General features: G+C 53.0%; 4 protein-coding genes across 4 annotated transcripts; 2 read left to right on the plus strand and 2 right to left on the minus strand.

Moving 5' to 3' along the window:
• Window positions 1–122: 122 nt before the first annotated feature.
• Window positions 123–4,903, minus strand: J4E84_008521 (uncharacterized protein; the record flags this gene model as incomplete). Its single annotated transcript, XM_049391092.1, has 2 exons — window positions 123–3,208; window positions 3,256–4,903. The coding sequence occupies 2 exons, from the start codon at window positions 4,901–4,903 to the stop codon at window positions 123–125; spliced, it is 4,734 nt and encodes a 1,577-aa protein (XP_049241124.1).
• Window positions 4,904–5,829: 926 nt separating this feature from the next.
• Window positions 5,830–6,435, plus strand: J4E84_008522 (uncharacterized protein; the record flags this gene model as incomplete). The annotated part of the gene is made up of 5 exons (XM_049391093.1): window positions 5,830–5,867; window positions 5,956–5,979; window positions 6,031–6,087; window positions 6,160–6,287; window positions 6,353–6,435. The coding sequence occupies 5 exons, from the start codon at window positions 5,830–5,832 to the stop codon at window positions 6,433–6,435; spliced, it is 330 nt and encodes a 109-aa protein (XP_049241125.1).
• A 521-nt stretch (window positions 6,436–6,956) lies between these two features.
• J4E84_008523 (uncharacterized protein) lies at window positions 6,957–8,054 on the minus strand (the record flags this gene model as incomplete). Its single annotated transcript, XM_049391094.1, has 1 exon — window positions 6,957–8,054. The coding sequence occupies one exon, from the start codon at window positions 8,052–8,054 to the stop codon at window positions 6,957–6,959; it is 1,098 nt and encodes a 365-aa protein (XP_049241126.1).
• Window positions 8,055–9,441: 1,387 nt separating this feature from the next.
• Window positions 9,442–10,323, plus strand: J4E84_008524 (uncharacterized protein; the record flags this gene model as incomplete). Its single annotated transcript, XM_049391095.1, has 1 exon — window positions 9,442–10,323. One exon carries the CDS (start codon window positions 9,442–9,444, stop codon window positions 10,321–10,323), a length of 882 nt encoding a protein of 293 aa, XP_049241127.1.
• Between the last annotated feature and the right edge of the window lie 4,929 nt (window positions 10,324–15,252).

Here is a 15,252-nt window from a genome sequence, read left to right on the forward strand (position 1 = left end):
CCGAAATGATGCAAGACAAGACAAAACAGAAAATGATGTGGAAAAATCAAGGAAAAGGGAGGAGAACATCTGCAATGATAGTGAAGTAGTGCCAAGAAATGGTGTGGTGTTGTACGATGTGCTTAACGACTCCGCCTCCGTAATCCCAAATCCTCCTGTTGTAGCTGCTTGATGAGATCGAAACTCGCTTGGTCGAGATTGGGATCGATCATGTTGATCATGCTGCTCATGGGGACGTTCATGCCGACGTTCATGCCTCCGTTCATGCCGACGCCGATGCCGATGCCGGTTCCCATACTCATGCCGTGCTCCAATTTGATGCCGTTACCATTGCCGTTTTCTTGCCGTTTGCTGGGTGTGGACTTGGGTGTTTTGCTGTTGCGGCCAGCGCGAGAGGGCGTTTGACTGGCTTTGCGGCCAGAGGAGTTCTGGGTGCGGGCTTTGTATGAGTTGTTGAGTGTGGGCGTGACGGGTGGGGGAGGGAAGTCGGAGTTTGTGGTGAAGTTGTTGTAGTTGTTTGTGGCCGGGGAGGTGATGTATGGGTTATAAGTGTGGTTGTTGTTGGTCGCTGTGGGCGAAGCAGCGGAGACGTGTCTGGGCGAAACAGGTGATGACGGGTTGCGAACAGCATGGTGTTCTGATCCGGGCTTTGATGTGAAGCCGTTCGTGTGCGTTTGCGCAGTATCGTTGTGTGGTGGCGGACCAGGCGTGAGCGGCTCTATGCTAGGACCATGGACTTCGCCGTTGCGGCCAGTTGGTTCCATTCCATCCATGAGCATCGGATCGGTTGGCTGATACTCAACCGACGACATGACCGTATCGCCGTTTGGGTGGTACGAGTTCGCTACGTCGTGGCTGTAGTCGCCGTTCGTATATGCTTGGAGGGCAGGATCAACGGGCACTAGATCGTCGTTCTCGGGACTTTGATCCAGCGCCTGCTGGGCGGAATAAGCCATCTCTTGGAGGAAAGACGAACCGCCACTGAACTGATTCGGTAGAGAATGTCGCGCGTGCATGTCTCCGTTCAGATATTCGTCGTCGTATGAAGATTCATGTCTCATCCGCTTCGCTGTTGATCCCGAGTCCTCATCGCTGACTCTTCGTTTCTTTGACGCTGAACCCCGCGGAATGGGGATCTCGTTGGCCTTGACAGGATCGACGTTCCCATATTCATCGTGTATGCATCGACGCTTGCTCTTCCTACAGTCCGCACACGCCTTGACTCTGCCAGACTTGAGTGCATAAGGGTCGCCGTTCACATCAGCCATGATTGGGCCGCCATTCACTGGCCCATTGGCGGCGTTTGACAAGCTATCTGCAACAGAGTGATCGCTAAGCCGGCGTTTGACAGATATGCCGTATGAGCCAGAGAGGTCGATGGTGTGCATACCCGGCTTCGATGTATCAATAAGCTCGTCTTTGTGTTTGCATCGGATACGGCGCTTCCTACATGCATCGCATGCAACACGTTTTGGTCCGAGCTGAGATGTTTTGGGTGTTGTAATGTGCGGGTTGTTTGCCGATGGTCGTAGGAAACCAGTCAATGGTCCAGACGTCACAGGCACCATCTCGTAATTGTAGTTCTCCACTTCAACAGGCGGTGAAGGCTCGGGAATCATATCAGAGGCTTTAATGCGTGCCGAAGACCTCTCTGCGGTTGCTCGTAAGGCTTCATGGAGCGTCTCACGCTCCAGTCTCTTAACCTGAGCAGCACTGAGCTTCTTCTCTGTGGTCTCCATCACTTCGGGAAGAACAGCATCAGAGAAGGCCCAAGATGGTATGGTCTCGTTCCCCCGTTTCCATGCGATCCACATTGCAAAGCGTCGGGCTAGCACAAGCGGCTCGCCATGGCCCTTGGGGATCGACTTGTTGACAGCACTTTTGGTCTTTTGAGGCACATCAATTTTTCCTTCGGTAATCAAGACAGTTCTCCAAATGTAATTCAGAAGATCGCTCAGTCCTTCAAGTTCGTGCTTGGAGTAGTATCGTTTGTTGTAGTTCTGTGCGCCGAGGTGCGAGTTGTGACCGAACCTGTCCGGCTCGCAGTAGATGGGTGTGTCTCGTGTGAACTGCTCGCCACTTTGCAGAAGCTCTTGAACTGGACCAGGAATGGGATCTTCTTCCAGATATTTGATGGCGGTCAACCACATGATCTTCTGGAAGAACGGATACCGAAATTGCAAAGCCACCTTGGTGTTCTTCTCGATTTCCAGAATCTTAATCTGCATGCCGTAATGGATGCGGGTCAGGAAGTTACCGCCGATGACGAGGCTGTCCTCGGGAGTCCAGACTGCGTGGATCCAGCCAGAAGGAATCAACATGGTATCTCCAGGGTACAGATCTACTCGGTAACATTCCTTGACCTGTTTGCCAAGCCAGTCGTGTCCTTGATTTGGAGAAAGACACCAGTCTTCGTATTTCTTGAGGTTTTGCTTTGTTGGTGGGATGAAGAAGAAGACCTTCTTTCCCTTGACGATGTGATAGTAGACGGATGAACCGCCAAAGTCGATGTGGAAGTCGGTGAAGCAGTCTGCGACAGACATAAGGCAGTAGAACTGCACTGGGGGCGGCGCAGACTTATCATCCTCCCGCCATACGGAATCTTGAAGGTCCATGTCTCGAACAGCCTTGGGCCGCCGTATGAGCTTCCCGAGCCTGCTTCGAGATACCTCCAGACTGATGACATTCCGTACTGGCTTTTCTCCTTGTTGCTCGTAGTAGTCGGCCCACTTCCCCATGGTCCACTTCTTGCCTTCGCCTTCTTGTGCTTTAACGTCGATTACGGGGACGGGTTCGTTTGGACCGTACAGTTCCGCCACGCGGCGAACCGTCAGGCCTTTGGGTATGACCATATCCAAACTGTCTTGACCGTCGTCGACGACTGTATCGTACCCAACGTGTGATCCTGACCCATCTCCTTGCACCTCAGTATTTCCCATGACAACATCTTCCTCTGTTGACACCGCCGGAGGGTTCATGTCGCCAGGAATCACAATCGGCTCCTTGAACCCGTTCATCTTCTCGAGGAAGTCGCCGGTGATGAGCTGGGCCGGGACACGCGCAAAGGTCTCGGGGGTAAATTCGATGTCGCCATTCTTGAAAGCTGAAATATAGTGGTGCTCCGGGTTATCGTCTGAGGTCTTGAGAACGCCCTCGTTTAGACCAGCGTAGTCAACAGTTGTGTGGGCTCGGACGGATTTACGAACCTCTGGACCATGTTAGAACTATAAGCCCAATGTGCGTCGGTAGACCTACTCGTTGTTTCACCAAACTTGGGTCTACACGGTTCGCAGTAGAATTTGTTTACCTCCCGTACCTCCCGTTCGCTGTTGAAACCAGCGCAAGGGTAGTGATACCACTCTTTGCAGCCATCGCAGCCGATCCATTGCTCGCCGTCGCCGATTTTGGTAAGTGATTCGGACGATTTGCAATGGGCGCAGATAAGTTCTGGTTCGGCTGGAGCGGGCGCAGGCTGCGCGACAGTAGCAGCAGGAGCAGGGGCGACTGCTTGGTTCCCAAGAGGTAGTGATTTGGCTCGTGAGTAGGTCGAGAGCGGCTCGTCTGGTATTGGTGGAGCGGATATTGAGAAGGAATGACGACGTGCTTGCGAGGGTGAGGTTTGGGCGGGTTCGGCTAGAGGTACCGTAGGAATGGAGCTGTCCGTTGGGACCGCAGCAGACTGGTCGGCGGGCAGGCTCAGCGGCGACTGAAGCTGATCCGGGGGTCCAGAAGTAGTTGTAGATGGCGCACTTTTGGGCTTGGGAGTCGACTTTTTTCGTTTGCTGCTGGCTGAAGGGGTGCTACGAGATGCGCGCGCCTTCCCTTTTGGCAAGCCCTGTCCCTTTTTCGCCTTTGGCTCTTCTGGCGGAACGGCATCTTGCATCTCAGGCTGTGTAACGATAGTAGGAGCTTCTTCAGGCGGTGTATGCGTTTGCGCAGCCGAGGCGGTCTGGGCTATGTCGGAAGGTGCGTCTAAAGGGTGTTTCAGGTCGACGGGTGCCTGCGTAGGTTGGCTGTAGTGGTCGGATGACGGTGGTGGCGGCGGAGGCGCTAGAAAAGGATTTTCGGGCGCTTGCTTATGTTGTATTTGTTGTACTGGTTGCGAATGTTGTAGAAGTTGCGAAGGCTGCTCGGCCGGCGCTGATTGTGAAAAGACCAACCGCTTTGCTGTCGAGGGCGGAGACTGCGCAAGCTGCGTTGTAGCTGCCGTGAAGAAATCGAGCAGCAGCTCAGCTTCAGCACGTCGGTCATCAGGCACGGCGCTGATCTGATGCATGCCATTGCCGTCGTCGGCCATGTGCTCGACACTATAGGACCAGCCCGGGATGTGGCTCGTAGCCGGTCTCGACTGAGACTGCCCGTACTGTGGAGAGCCGTACACCTCGGAGCGCGCTCTCTTCGCGGGTCTCTCGTCGTAAGGATATATGGACTCCCTAGGGGAGGCGTGTACGGGGGCGCGCTCGCCGATCGGGTAAGGGAGGGTCGCGGGCGACGTCGCTGGGTGTGAAGCATGGCGCGAAAAGTCAGCGTAGGGCAAGTTTGTGTGCTGCCTGGTGACAGCGACATCTGCGAGGGCCTCAATGGGCGATGTCTGCGCCAGAGAATACTGCGGCGGCGGAGGTGCGGAGCGCGACGAGTGCCCGTACGTCACCGCCGGCGACGACTGCTCTGCGGACGCGCGCGCGCCCTCTCTGAGAATGAAAGCATTGTGCGGAGCATCATTGATATGCCTTGTGCCTGATAGCGACGCGGTTGGGATATTCGCATTGCCGGCGGGGTGCGCCGTCGAGGGCTCCGTGGGCGGCAGGATGGGCGACAGCGGCTCGTAGGCGGGCGGCGGAGGTGTAGGGGCGCGCGCCGAAGCTCGCCTGTACTGCTCCTTGAAGGACGAGAGGCGCCTCATGGTGGTCGTGGGTGCGGAGGTGGATGGACTGGGGCTTCGGAGGTGCGAGGTACTCGCCGGTCTGGCGTCTCAGACAGATGCGCGGCTATGGAGCAGCGGCACTATCAGCGGAGAGACGGGCGGAGTAAGAGCCGGGCATGGGCATGTCCTGCGGCGAGGCGACGATGGGCGCGGTCGCGGGTGAACGAGCGTAGGGGGAGGTTTGGGAGCAGAATGATGGTGGTGGAGAAGTCGGCGGGGATTGTATTGGGAATGTTGCGACCACGACCAGCACAATCCAACCACGACTCGGCCACGCCAGCGCCGACGACACACTCAGGGCGCGATAGGTAGGCGAGGATGCGGCGGCTTCACAGAGAGCTTTAAGCGCATGTGTCTGTCGTGTGCAGATGGTTGGCCGTTGCAGGAGCTCTGGGGAGCAGACAAGCCGCTTCATTCGCTGCAAGTCCGCGTCTCCGATTCGAGCGCTCGATTCTACAGCAAGGAGTGCACCCATCACCATATCACCTTCAGGTGAGACATCCACCTCATACAAGGGAGAAACTGAACAGGTCTGCAGACTACATTAACCCAAGACCTTGCAAAGGAGGTGACCTAAAGTCAACGTAGGCTCCAGGCTGTTCAGTTTTTCCCTAGGTTGGCGTGCATCTACAATTCAGTGCATGTCCATAATCACTAGATGCTAAATTCCCGATTTCACAGCCTCTCGTTTGCGGCGCATGTGCATCGTCATCTCGGTGCTGCATGAGTCGCTGTTCTTGGTATGCGTCCGCCACGTGATGCAGCTCGGCGCTCGGACGTGCACGCCATCCGCGATTGATCCCGCATGTTCACCAACTTCACTTCTCACTACAACCTCCCCACCACCCGCCTCCCATTACAAACCCTGCAGCCCGTTCTTTACCGTTCATCACAGTCGCCAAAGTATGAGTCGAGGAGGAAAATTGGCCCCGGAAGTCAACCGGTACGTCCGCCATGCCGCATCGCGTGCCAGTCGCAAGGCCGATGCGACCAACTCACACGACATCTGCGCTAACATGTCATGTCTACAGAGCTCTCTTCGTAAAGAACCTGAGGTTAGTAGATGCCCGAGGTATGTAATCTGCCACACGCTAATCCTCCGCCAGCTTCAACGTCACCCCAGAGGAACTCTTCGACCTCTTTGGCAAGTTCGGCCCAGTGCGGTACGTCGTCTCCCTCATGCGCTGGCGCATCTTGGCCTTCACCGTCACTCCAGGTTACTGACGTTAGCACAGCCAAATTCGCCAGGGCATTGCCAACAACACCAAGGGCACAGCCTTCGTCGTCTATGAAGACGTAATGGACGCAAAGTCGGCCTGCGACAAGCTCAACGGCTTCAACTTCCAGAACCGGTATCTCGTCGGTACGTAGCAGGCTCTTCTCCGACACAGCAATCACTAACAGCAGCAGTATTATATCACCAGCCAGATAAGATGCTCAAGGCCGCGAACGATCTCGCCGAGCGCCAAGAGAACTTAGAAAAGCTCAAAAAACAACACGGTATTGATTAGGGGTGCGCGAGGACTCAGGAACAGGTGACATCGCGCGAGCGAAGTAAAGACAAAACTCCTGAGGGCCTCAAGACCGATAGCGTAATCTCTAGAAGCTCTTCGAGCCGCGGCGGCGACACGCGTACCTCGACGACCGATTCGATTTTAGCGGAAAAGACCGGCACTCCTTCCCCGACGACTACACCCGCCTGCCGTAGCTGCGACTGGCGTACTGTAAAACGATCGTTGAAGGGTATATTCAAGTCGGCACACGGCGTTAAGAGGTCATGAAACGTTCACGAACCATGACAGATTGCTGCATTTTCTTGGAGTGGGACTTTACTTAGGATAGCTGGTGATGCATAGGGCTATAACAGACTGCAACAGGCCCCGGCTTCCTCTACAGCGGGCAGTCGGTACTCATCCGACTAGGAATCAAGGACTTCTGGTTCCAGCAATTACGTATTACGCAGTGACATGCTAACATTGATTTCTGAAGGTAACTACCTCTTGGTCCGTCGCACCTTCTACTTTCGGCTGCATCACGGGACTAGAACCGCCATTTGACCGAACTCGTGGTTTTTGCCAACCCAGTCGAAGCCATCTTCAAGGTCCTCCATCTTGAATTCAGTCACCGCATCAAAACCTCTCTCTTTTCCAAGCTTCAAAGCCCCCACTTCGACCATCTTAATTACGTCCCTCACGTCCTGACCCCAGTACATAGTATGACCATGAACCGTGATGCTCTTGAGCAGCAGCTCCATGGTCGGAACTTCGACACCTTTCATAGCACCGCCACCAAAGCCCATGATAGCCGCTCGTCCGTACTGCTTGAGCGCGCCGAAAGCAGCACGAACATGGGTGCTTCCCTCCGCCCCCATGGGCGTCATCTCTAGGAACGCATCGACGGGGCCATGCTTCTTCAGATTTTCCCTATCGGTATCGATGTCGTTGGTCCTCGGAACGGCCGAAACCATCTTCGGATGCGCATCTACAAGGCGTTGAAGCGCACGCCCATTCCTCCCCGTCACCAAAACAGTCGCTCCCATCGCAACAGCGATACCGACCGCCGCCCCAGAAAACGGACCCGTAGCAGGCGTGACCAGCAGCCTCTCCCCAGCCCTTAACCCAATCCCCTTGAGCCCACTATACGCAACGAAATCAACACACAACCACACCAGCTCCGGTATCGTATACCCCAGTTCCCCACAAAGCCTCTTTTCATCTAGCGCCCAGGTGTTCTCCAACGGCGCACAAACATACTCTGCAAACGTAGCGTACCGCCAATTCTGCGCAAAAAGCTTCTTGCTCCCTTCGGTCGTGCCTTGCATTGATCCCCACATGATCCACGTCTCGGGGTCGTCTCGAGCTCGCACGAAAGGTTCGAGTAAGACGAGTTGGCCGACGGGGAGACTTGTCGTGTCGGGACCTGTAGCGGCGATTCGGCCTACGGCTCGTCCGCCGGGGATCATGGGCGTGGGGTAGGTGAAGCCAGAAGTGCCGGAGAGGATGCCTGGGAGCTGGTGTTGGAGGAGGTTTGCGAGGATTTTTACGACGACAGAGCCTGGGCCGGGGGTGGGTGTTGGGATGGATTGGGGGATGAGGGGGCCGTTCCTTTCTTCTTGTAGGAGAGCTTTCATCGTTGGTGGGAGGGTCGGGGTGGACATGTTTGGATAAAAGCGATTTTCAACGTCTTGTGGAGTGAGAGGTTGGTATGGGAAATAGCTTAGAACCAGGTTTGTATAAACTTTCATGCATTCTACCTGCCAGGTTTTCCGTACTTATACCTGTTCATGACCATCTTGGTTGCACTCATCATGCCATGTCATCCAACCCGTCCTACTCATCTATCTCATTCTCGCGCAAAATCCGTCTACCTTCTCTCGGAGTTTACGCATATTACACGCTTCATACCTCAATAGTTTTGCCCCATCCTAGCGATTGAATCATGCTCGCACCACGCCTCCGTCGTTGCTACCTCAGTCAACCAATCAGACCAGCCCGTGACTGCTGTATACGAACGCGGGTTAGACTGGCTCCTTAGCGCAGAATCTCGTGGACCCTTCCCGCGGCCGCTGTATGCAGCACGACCTCATCGCTTACGCCCTGCTGCCACCGGCGATGAAGCAGCTAAACCCCGCGTTTCTTCCGTCTCGTACAGTCTTACACGCATATCTGGGTATATAACGGCGGCATGGACTCTTTATACGAGCACGGGTTAGACTGCATCTACCCACCTCCAATACCCTCACTGTTTGCAGACTTGCCGCACACCTCACAGGCACTTTATTAAGAACGGAACTCAAATTGAATCGACGCTATGCCTGCTCTCGTTCCCAAGCGTAGCGTTTTGTCAGCTGAAAAGGGTGTAAGGAAACGCCGCTGGAATGCGAAATCGAGGAGTGGGTGTCAGAATTGCAAGTTGAGACGGGTTAAGGTTAGTTGTCTTGAGTGTATCTATGGTTTAGGCTGGTTGGGCTGATGTTTCTTGGGTAGTGCGATGAGACGAGGCCGCGGTGCGCGAAATGCGTGACTTATGGCGTGGCGTGCGACTTTGAGGGTCAGGAGGGAGAGTTGGACGTGCATGTGGAGGGCGTGGGGACAGTTGATTTTGGGGAGCTATCCACGATTACGCCGCACCATGGGAATAACGGAGCGACTCGCACGCTGTGGAGCCCGATATCGTCCAACGGCGTTGTGACTTCTATGATTGGAGACTCTCTTCGATCTGGGGCGTCGGCGCTGGATCCAAACATGATTACTGGACAGTCATCTTGGGAATTTTCGGAAAGTCATCTTGAGATCCTTGCGAGATTTCAGAGTAGGACGTCTCTGACTGTCGGAGGTATGGTATAACATTGAACCGTTTTGAGTATGCGGGCTGACTGACGGAATTCGCATAGGCGAGAGAATGGCCCCAGCATGCAGAGACATAGTATGCCGCCTCACATTCAACGTAACGTCCAACTCATTCTTCCTGTAGCTGTTCAGAACTGACTTGTAGTGTAGCACCCATTCCTAATGCACATGATCCTTGGCCTAACCCTGATGCACGACTCTGCTCTTGCCCACTCTCCCACCCAATCTATCTCTCTCCAAAACGCATCCCTGTGCCACTGGTCCCACGCCACAACGCAGTACCAGCGTCTTCTCTCCGGCCCCATCCCTCCGTCGCAACGCGATGCCATCTGGGCCACCGGCGTCCACCTCGGCGCAGCATCTTTCTGGTACCTCGAATCCGATGACCCTTACGCCGTCTGGCCTCTCAAATCCTCCGAGCCGGGTGACCTGGCGTGGATGAAGATCGGAGAGGGAAAACGCCATCTCTGGCGTATCGCAGATCCAACAAGAGAGGATAGCGTGTTCAACCGCGTCCTGAAGAAGAAGACAGGCCCATGTCCTACGCCGCCTGAGTGGATGATCAGCAACGACACTAGTCTCGTGCCTGAAAAGGTTAGACTGATGTTCGGTATCACGGAAGAGTCTAATAAGGAGAATAACGTCTATCACTTCCCCGTCCTCATCCTCTCGCGCATCCAGCATCTACGCCTATCGCATACCAACGTATTGGATTTCCTATACTTTACCGCGTTTCTCACGCCCGATTTCCTAGCCCTGCTGGAACACAAAGACCCCAAAGCCGTGTTTTTGCTAGGCTGGTGGTTTAGCATGTGTCGCGATGGCACGCTTTGGTGGGTGACGCGTCGTGCGAGGGTCGAAGGAGAGGCTGTGCGGATCTGGCTGGGGAGGGTGGATAAGCGTCTTTTGGATTTGTTGGAGGAGCTGGGTAGGAGGAGGGTGCATGTTATGGAAGAGAGGTTCTGGGCTATGGAGAGGGTGGTGGATGAGGAGGGGTTTGAGACTAATTGGGCGTTGGATTCTAGAGGGAGGATATTGACGGTTGCTTGACAAGATAGCACTTACTTGTCGTGCTGTGTTCTGGTGTCACTATATTTGTGGTGTTCGTGGTGATGACGAATCGCGAGTCTGAGGCTGCAGGTGGCTGAGAACGGGCTGGATTGGCTGTATGTCGCCCAGCTTCATAAGCCGCCACCCAGCCTGATTACCCCGCGAACACGGCCTGATGTCCGCATCTTCACACTCATGATACTGTATTCTGTCCAATGTCCGGACTCGAGGTGGCCGGCGTCGTACTTGCGGTGCTTCCGCTCATCGACAAAGCTTTGAAAAGTTACTCCGCGAGTGTAAATGCTCCAGCCCATCTTCAAGGATAGACCCACTGACAGCAACACCCTAGGCTTCACTTGTCAAGACCATAATCAACTACAAGCTACAGTATGAGGAGCTGAGCATCAGGTTCGACATTGCTTACACGATGTATCGTGCTTCTTGCGAGCAGTTGATCTCACCACTTGCGATCTCACCCGGGGAAAAGGAAGAGCTAATTGAGCATCCGAACTCGCCAAGGTGGAAGGATCCACATCTACGTATCGAACTCAAGAAGAGGTTGGGGCTGCGGTATAACAGCTATTTGGCGGCGACGCAGATAGTACAGTCAAAGGTGGAAAAACTGAAAAGGAGATTAAAGCTAAGCGACGAATATCTGGTAAGCTGATCGATCATTGCTTCTTACGCCGCTAAGAAACAGCCATCTTGGATCAAAAAATCAGGAAGCCAACTCGTTGAAGACGAAACGAAACGTACGGAATTCTTCAGTCGAAAAGGTGTGAAGGAGATATACCGACTCGTGCGCTGCCAGGCCATTATTGAAGATATCAGCCAGGAAATAGAAAGAATTGGTAGCTTTATTGAGAACGCGACTAAGCTAGAGGCTCCGCGAAGAGAACGGCGGGCTCAAATCGACTCCAATTACTGGTTGGTTGTTCGTGACCACGCGAAGCGTGTCTTTAAGAGCCTTGAATCCCGGCTGACATGTCCATGCTCCTGCGAACACTTTCATCAAGCAAGCTTACAGCTGCGCATCGAGAGCGAGTCTTCTCAAACCGAATTTAGGGTCAAATGCATTCTTTCCCTTGAGAAGAACCCTGGGTCAACCCTCGTGCCCCCATGGAAGTGGCGTGGCATCGAAATAGAACCTGAGCGTGTCGATTCGTAAGTACACAATCATACCCGTGTCCAGGAGGTAACAGATCGCTTATGCTTAGACTAGACCACAAGTACGGGCTGTAAGATCGGGTGCACCATCAGTACGCTTTACAGCGTCCACGTCGTCTGCTCCCAACACGTCGCCCACACCATCTTCGAAACCAAACTCCCGGAAGAATTATCTTGCGCCAGAGATACTGGACATATGTCAAACGCTCAAGAGCCCGTCAAACAGAGGGCCTTGCATTGGCTACTTGAACGATGACCCATGGAGATTCCACATACATGAATCGATACACCGTCATCAATCGCCTAGTATCCGCAAGATTATGTCTCTACGGGAAATAATGAACAAACGGCTACAGAGTGGTGTTACCTGCGGGGAAAGGTACGTGAAGTTGATGGTCGCCAGGAGTCATCACATTGACTATTACTAGGATAGCGGTCGCGCTGAGACTGGCAGTGGCAGTGTTACAACTTCACGGCACGCCGTGGATCAGTTCCAACTACGGCCTTGGTCATTTGTTTTTCCCCACAAACGGCTCTGCGCCAGAAATACCGTTATTTGAGCCAGCCTACGTATCGCGAACGTTCATTACCGCCAATGTGGCGAGCGTAGAGCCTCCTGTAGTATCAGAGGCAAGGATCAGAGGCAAAAACCCGCTGGTGTATGCGCTTGGTGTTTCGCTCATGGAACTGGTCTACGGTCGACTGCCGGCTTTGGCGAAGTCTTCTGAGCTTGACCCTCAGGGTAATGAGACACCAAATACCGAGATGCTTGTCGCAGTGAGACTGTTGAAGCAGATCAGAGATGATGAACCCGGTAATTATGCGCATGCGACAGCATCATGTGTTCATTGTGAGTTTGGGTATCCGTATGACCATAGCTTGGATGACGATCAATTTCGGGCCAAGTTCATTGAACGAGTTATCATCCCCTTGAAAGAGGATTACGATGCGATAGCTTCAGCAAGGGGAAGGGTTAGCGGATATCAGTGCAATTAATCAATCAGGAGTTCCGTTTGACAAGTACGTTCCTTACGGGCACCTATCCACGTCGTCAATAGACTTCCAACTTTCTCATTGTACAGTTGTAGAATGATGGTATATTTCAATCAATAGTGTCTAATATAGCGCTATGACCAATGGTTGCAGATACCTCGCAGCTACGTTCGGACACATAGGCTCGCCCTCGAAATGACCAAAAGGGCTGGTAGCCATGGTCTACATTCTCTCGGGACCCGCCCTCCAATAAAGGGCGACTGCTGGCCATTCAAAAGGGTGTTACACAAGGCTAATTTAAATGTAATCGCCCTAGGCCTAACGCAGACTAAAGCAGTCCAATCCTCTCTCGCCCCCGCCTTCAGCTCACAGCCTTCCTGCTTCTAACACCTCAACTGATTAGATTCATCAATCGGTTCAATCGTTTTTGCGCTTTTTCAAGATGGATTCTGGACTCGCAACTCTCTACACTTCGTGTTACGGCTCTTTTCAGGCCCTGTTATCCGCTGTCCGCTCACCAAATCGTGACATCGGTGATCAGATGCCGCCCAGCATTATCGAATCGGAGCTGGACAAATTCATCCTTTGGTCAAACAATGTGGGCGCCATCTACTCTGGAGAATCTTGTGAGATATCTCTCGATTATCGTTTGCGCAAGTCGCCTTTTTACAAAGAAAAGGTATGCCTATTATCCATAGTTTTCCTCGACAAAGATCTAGGGCAAGGCTTACCGTGAACAGGTAATGGACTTTCTCAACAACCTAAACAAATATGTAGGTATCATCCCATTTTCCCCTTCAAACCTTATTTGGCGCTCTCAATATGAATTGCCACGAATTTCTTCCGGTCCGACGGGCTCTGTACTGCCTGTATCAACTTTGGCCGTCATCAGTGTCGATTCTCATTGTTAACACACAAGCTTACCAAATGATACAATAGCTCTTAAGGGGTACGTATATTCTGAATCCGTCACCTTTGTCTCTGCTAGACGTTGACCCTATTAGCAACGCAGATCGTCAAGAATGAAGCGAAGCCCTTTGAGGATCTGATAGACGCACATCTGGGTGTTGGGTTTATTGACTCCACAGAGGATTTTGACAGGATTCCTGACACAGATTCTGATACCAGCGAAGAACAGGATGAGGAACAAGCTGAACGGCAGTCTCGAGTTTTGGATGTGCTCACCTCCGCTAAAAGTAACGACCTGGAGCTACCAAAGACACTGCAATTAATACAGCTCATCATCAAGTCCCTATACAAACTGCCTACACGACGCCCGGCTGCAGTAGAACGAATCAGAGATCGGCTAACGTCACAATTTGCGCCATATCAGCAATCGGATATACAATTTGTACGGGATTTACACCCCGAGCTTGATACTGCTATAGCCGCTCGGCTTGGGCAGCTCGTGTCTCTTCGACGGCAGATCTTGGCTTACCAAGAAAGACACAACCAGAAGCTGCAACCAAAGTCGACAAGATATGGCCTCTCATCCAGGCTCACTGTAGACACACATCAAGAAGCGGCAGGGGTGGACTATACAATGGCCCACACAGAACAAGCATCTGAGATCTCACGTCCTTCAAAAGCTACGACGTATGAACATTCTCCGGATGGTCCCGAGATACAGAGCTTTGAATACCCCCCTTCAATCACATCTTCACACCACTCCAAAGCGTCTAGCTACGCGATAAACAGCATAGACGTCTCTATACCTCCAAGACCGAAGAATGCAGACGGAGTTCCACATACCTTCTTCCTCTGCCCCTACTGCAGAATCATGCAGTTCATACAAACGGAGAAATCATGGAAGAAACACGTCCTACGCGATCTTCGACCTTACGTCTGTACGTTTTCCGGTTGCGGGTTGCAGGACCATTTCTTCGAGAACCAAAACGCATGGTACTTGCACGAGACTCAGGAGCACCGCTTTTCATGGCACTGCAACGTAGAAGGGCATAGCACATACAATACGCAAGAGCTTTTCCTGGACCATATCTCGCAGAGTCATAGTACCAAGCTTTCTCGGGAGCAAACGACAGACCTAGCACCCATGTTTCGTCGTGCCGTCCACAACTCTACTGGAGGATGCAATTTGTGCTTCAGGGAATCTAAAGATCTTTGCAATCACGTCGCTCGCCATCTGGAACGAATCGCCTTGTTCGCGCTACCGCGATTGTCTGAGAACGACGCAGACTTGAAGTTGGCACAGAACGCACAGTCCTTGGAGGCCTTACTCAGTCATGACGGAAGCCTCTCAGCATCAGCGAAGTATGAGTCTGGCGACGAAGTCAGCGTTTCGCAGTCAACGAGTAAAGCATCTGATTCTGATGCTGAACCCGCGCCTGCCCCCGTCAAGGATGGGGAAATGCCGTCAGATGTACCTGATAATCATGTTCCAGATTCTGAAGATGTCAATTGGGGCGCTATCACCACCCAACTCTCTAAGGCTCGGAAGAACGACAGAGAGCCTGATGCTTCGCCGGAGAGCCTCCTGGACCAATGTTTTCCAGACACATTGCCTCAGACCAAGGGTGTGCGCTTCACGGAAGAGGATATACAGAAAATCGAGGACCTTTTACGGTGGTGTTCGAAGGATGCATGGGGTCGCATACCCAGGATATACATTGTTCTTCGATTGATCGGCCAATTAGATGCTATCGAGAAGTTCATCGAGGAAGAAATCACCGATATCTGGTTTCCATTCCATATACGTAGCTTAACGAAGCTGCTCACAGGGGAGATTGCTCAGACGCTATTTCTCGAGGT

Source organism: Alternaria hordeiaustralica (genome assembly GCF_023758085.1).
Source record: "Alternaria hordeiaustralica strain BMP 2776 chromosome Unknown scaffold_22, whole genome shotgun sequence".
NCBI lineage: Eukaryota > Fungi > Ascomycota > Dothideomycetes > Pleosporales > Pleosporaceae > Alternaria > Alternaria hordeiaustralica.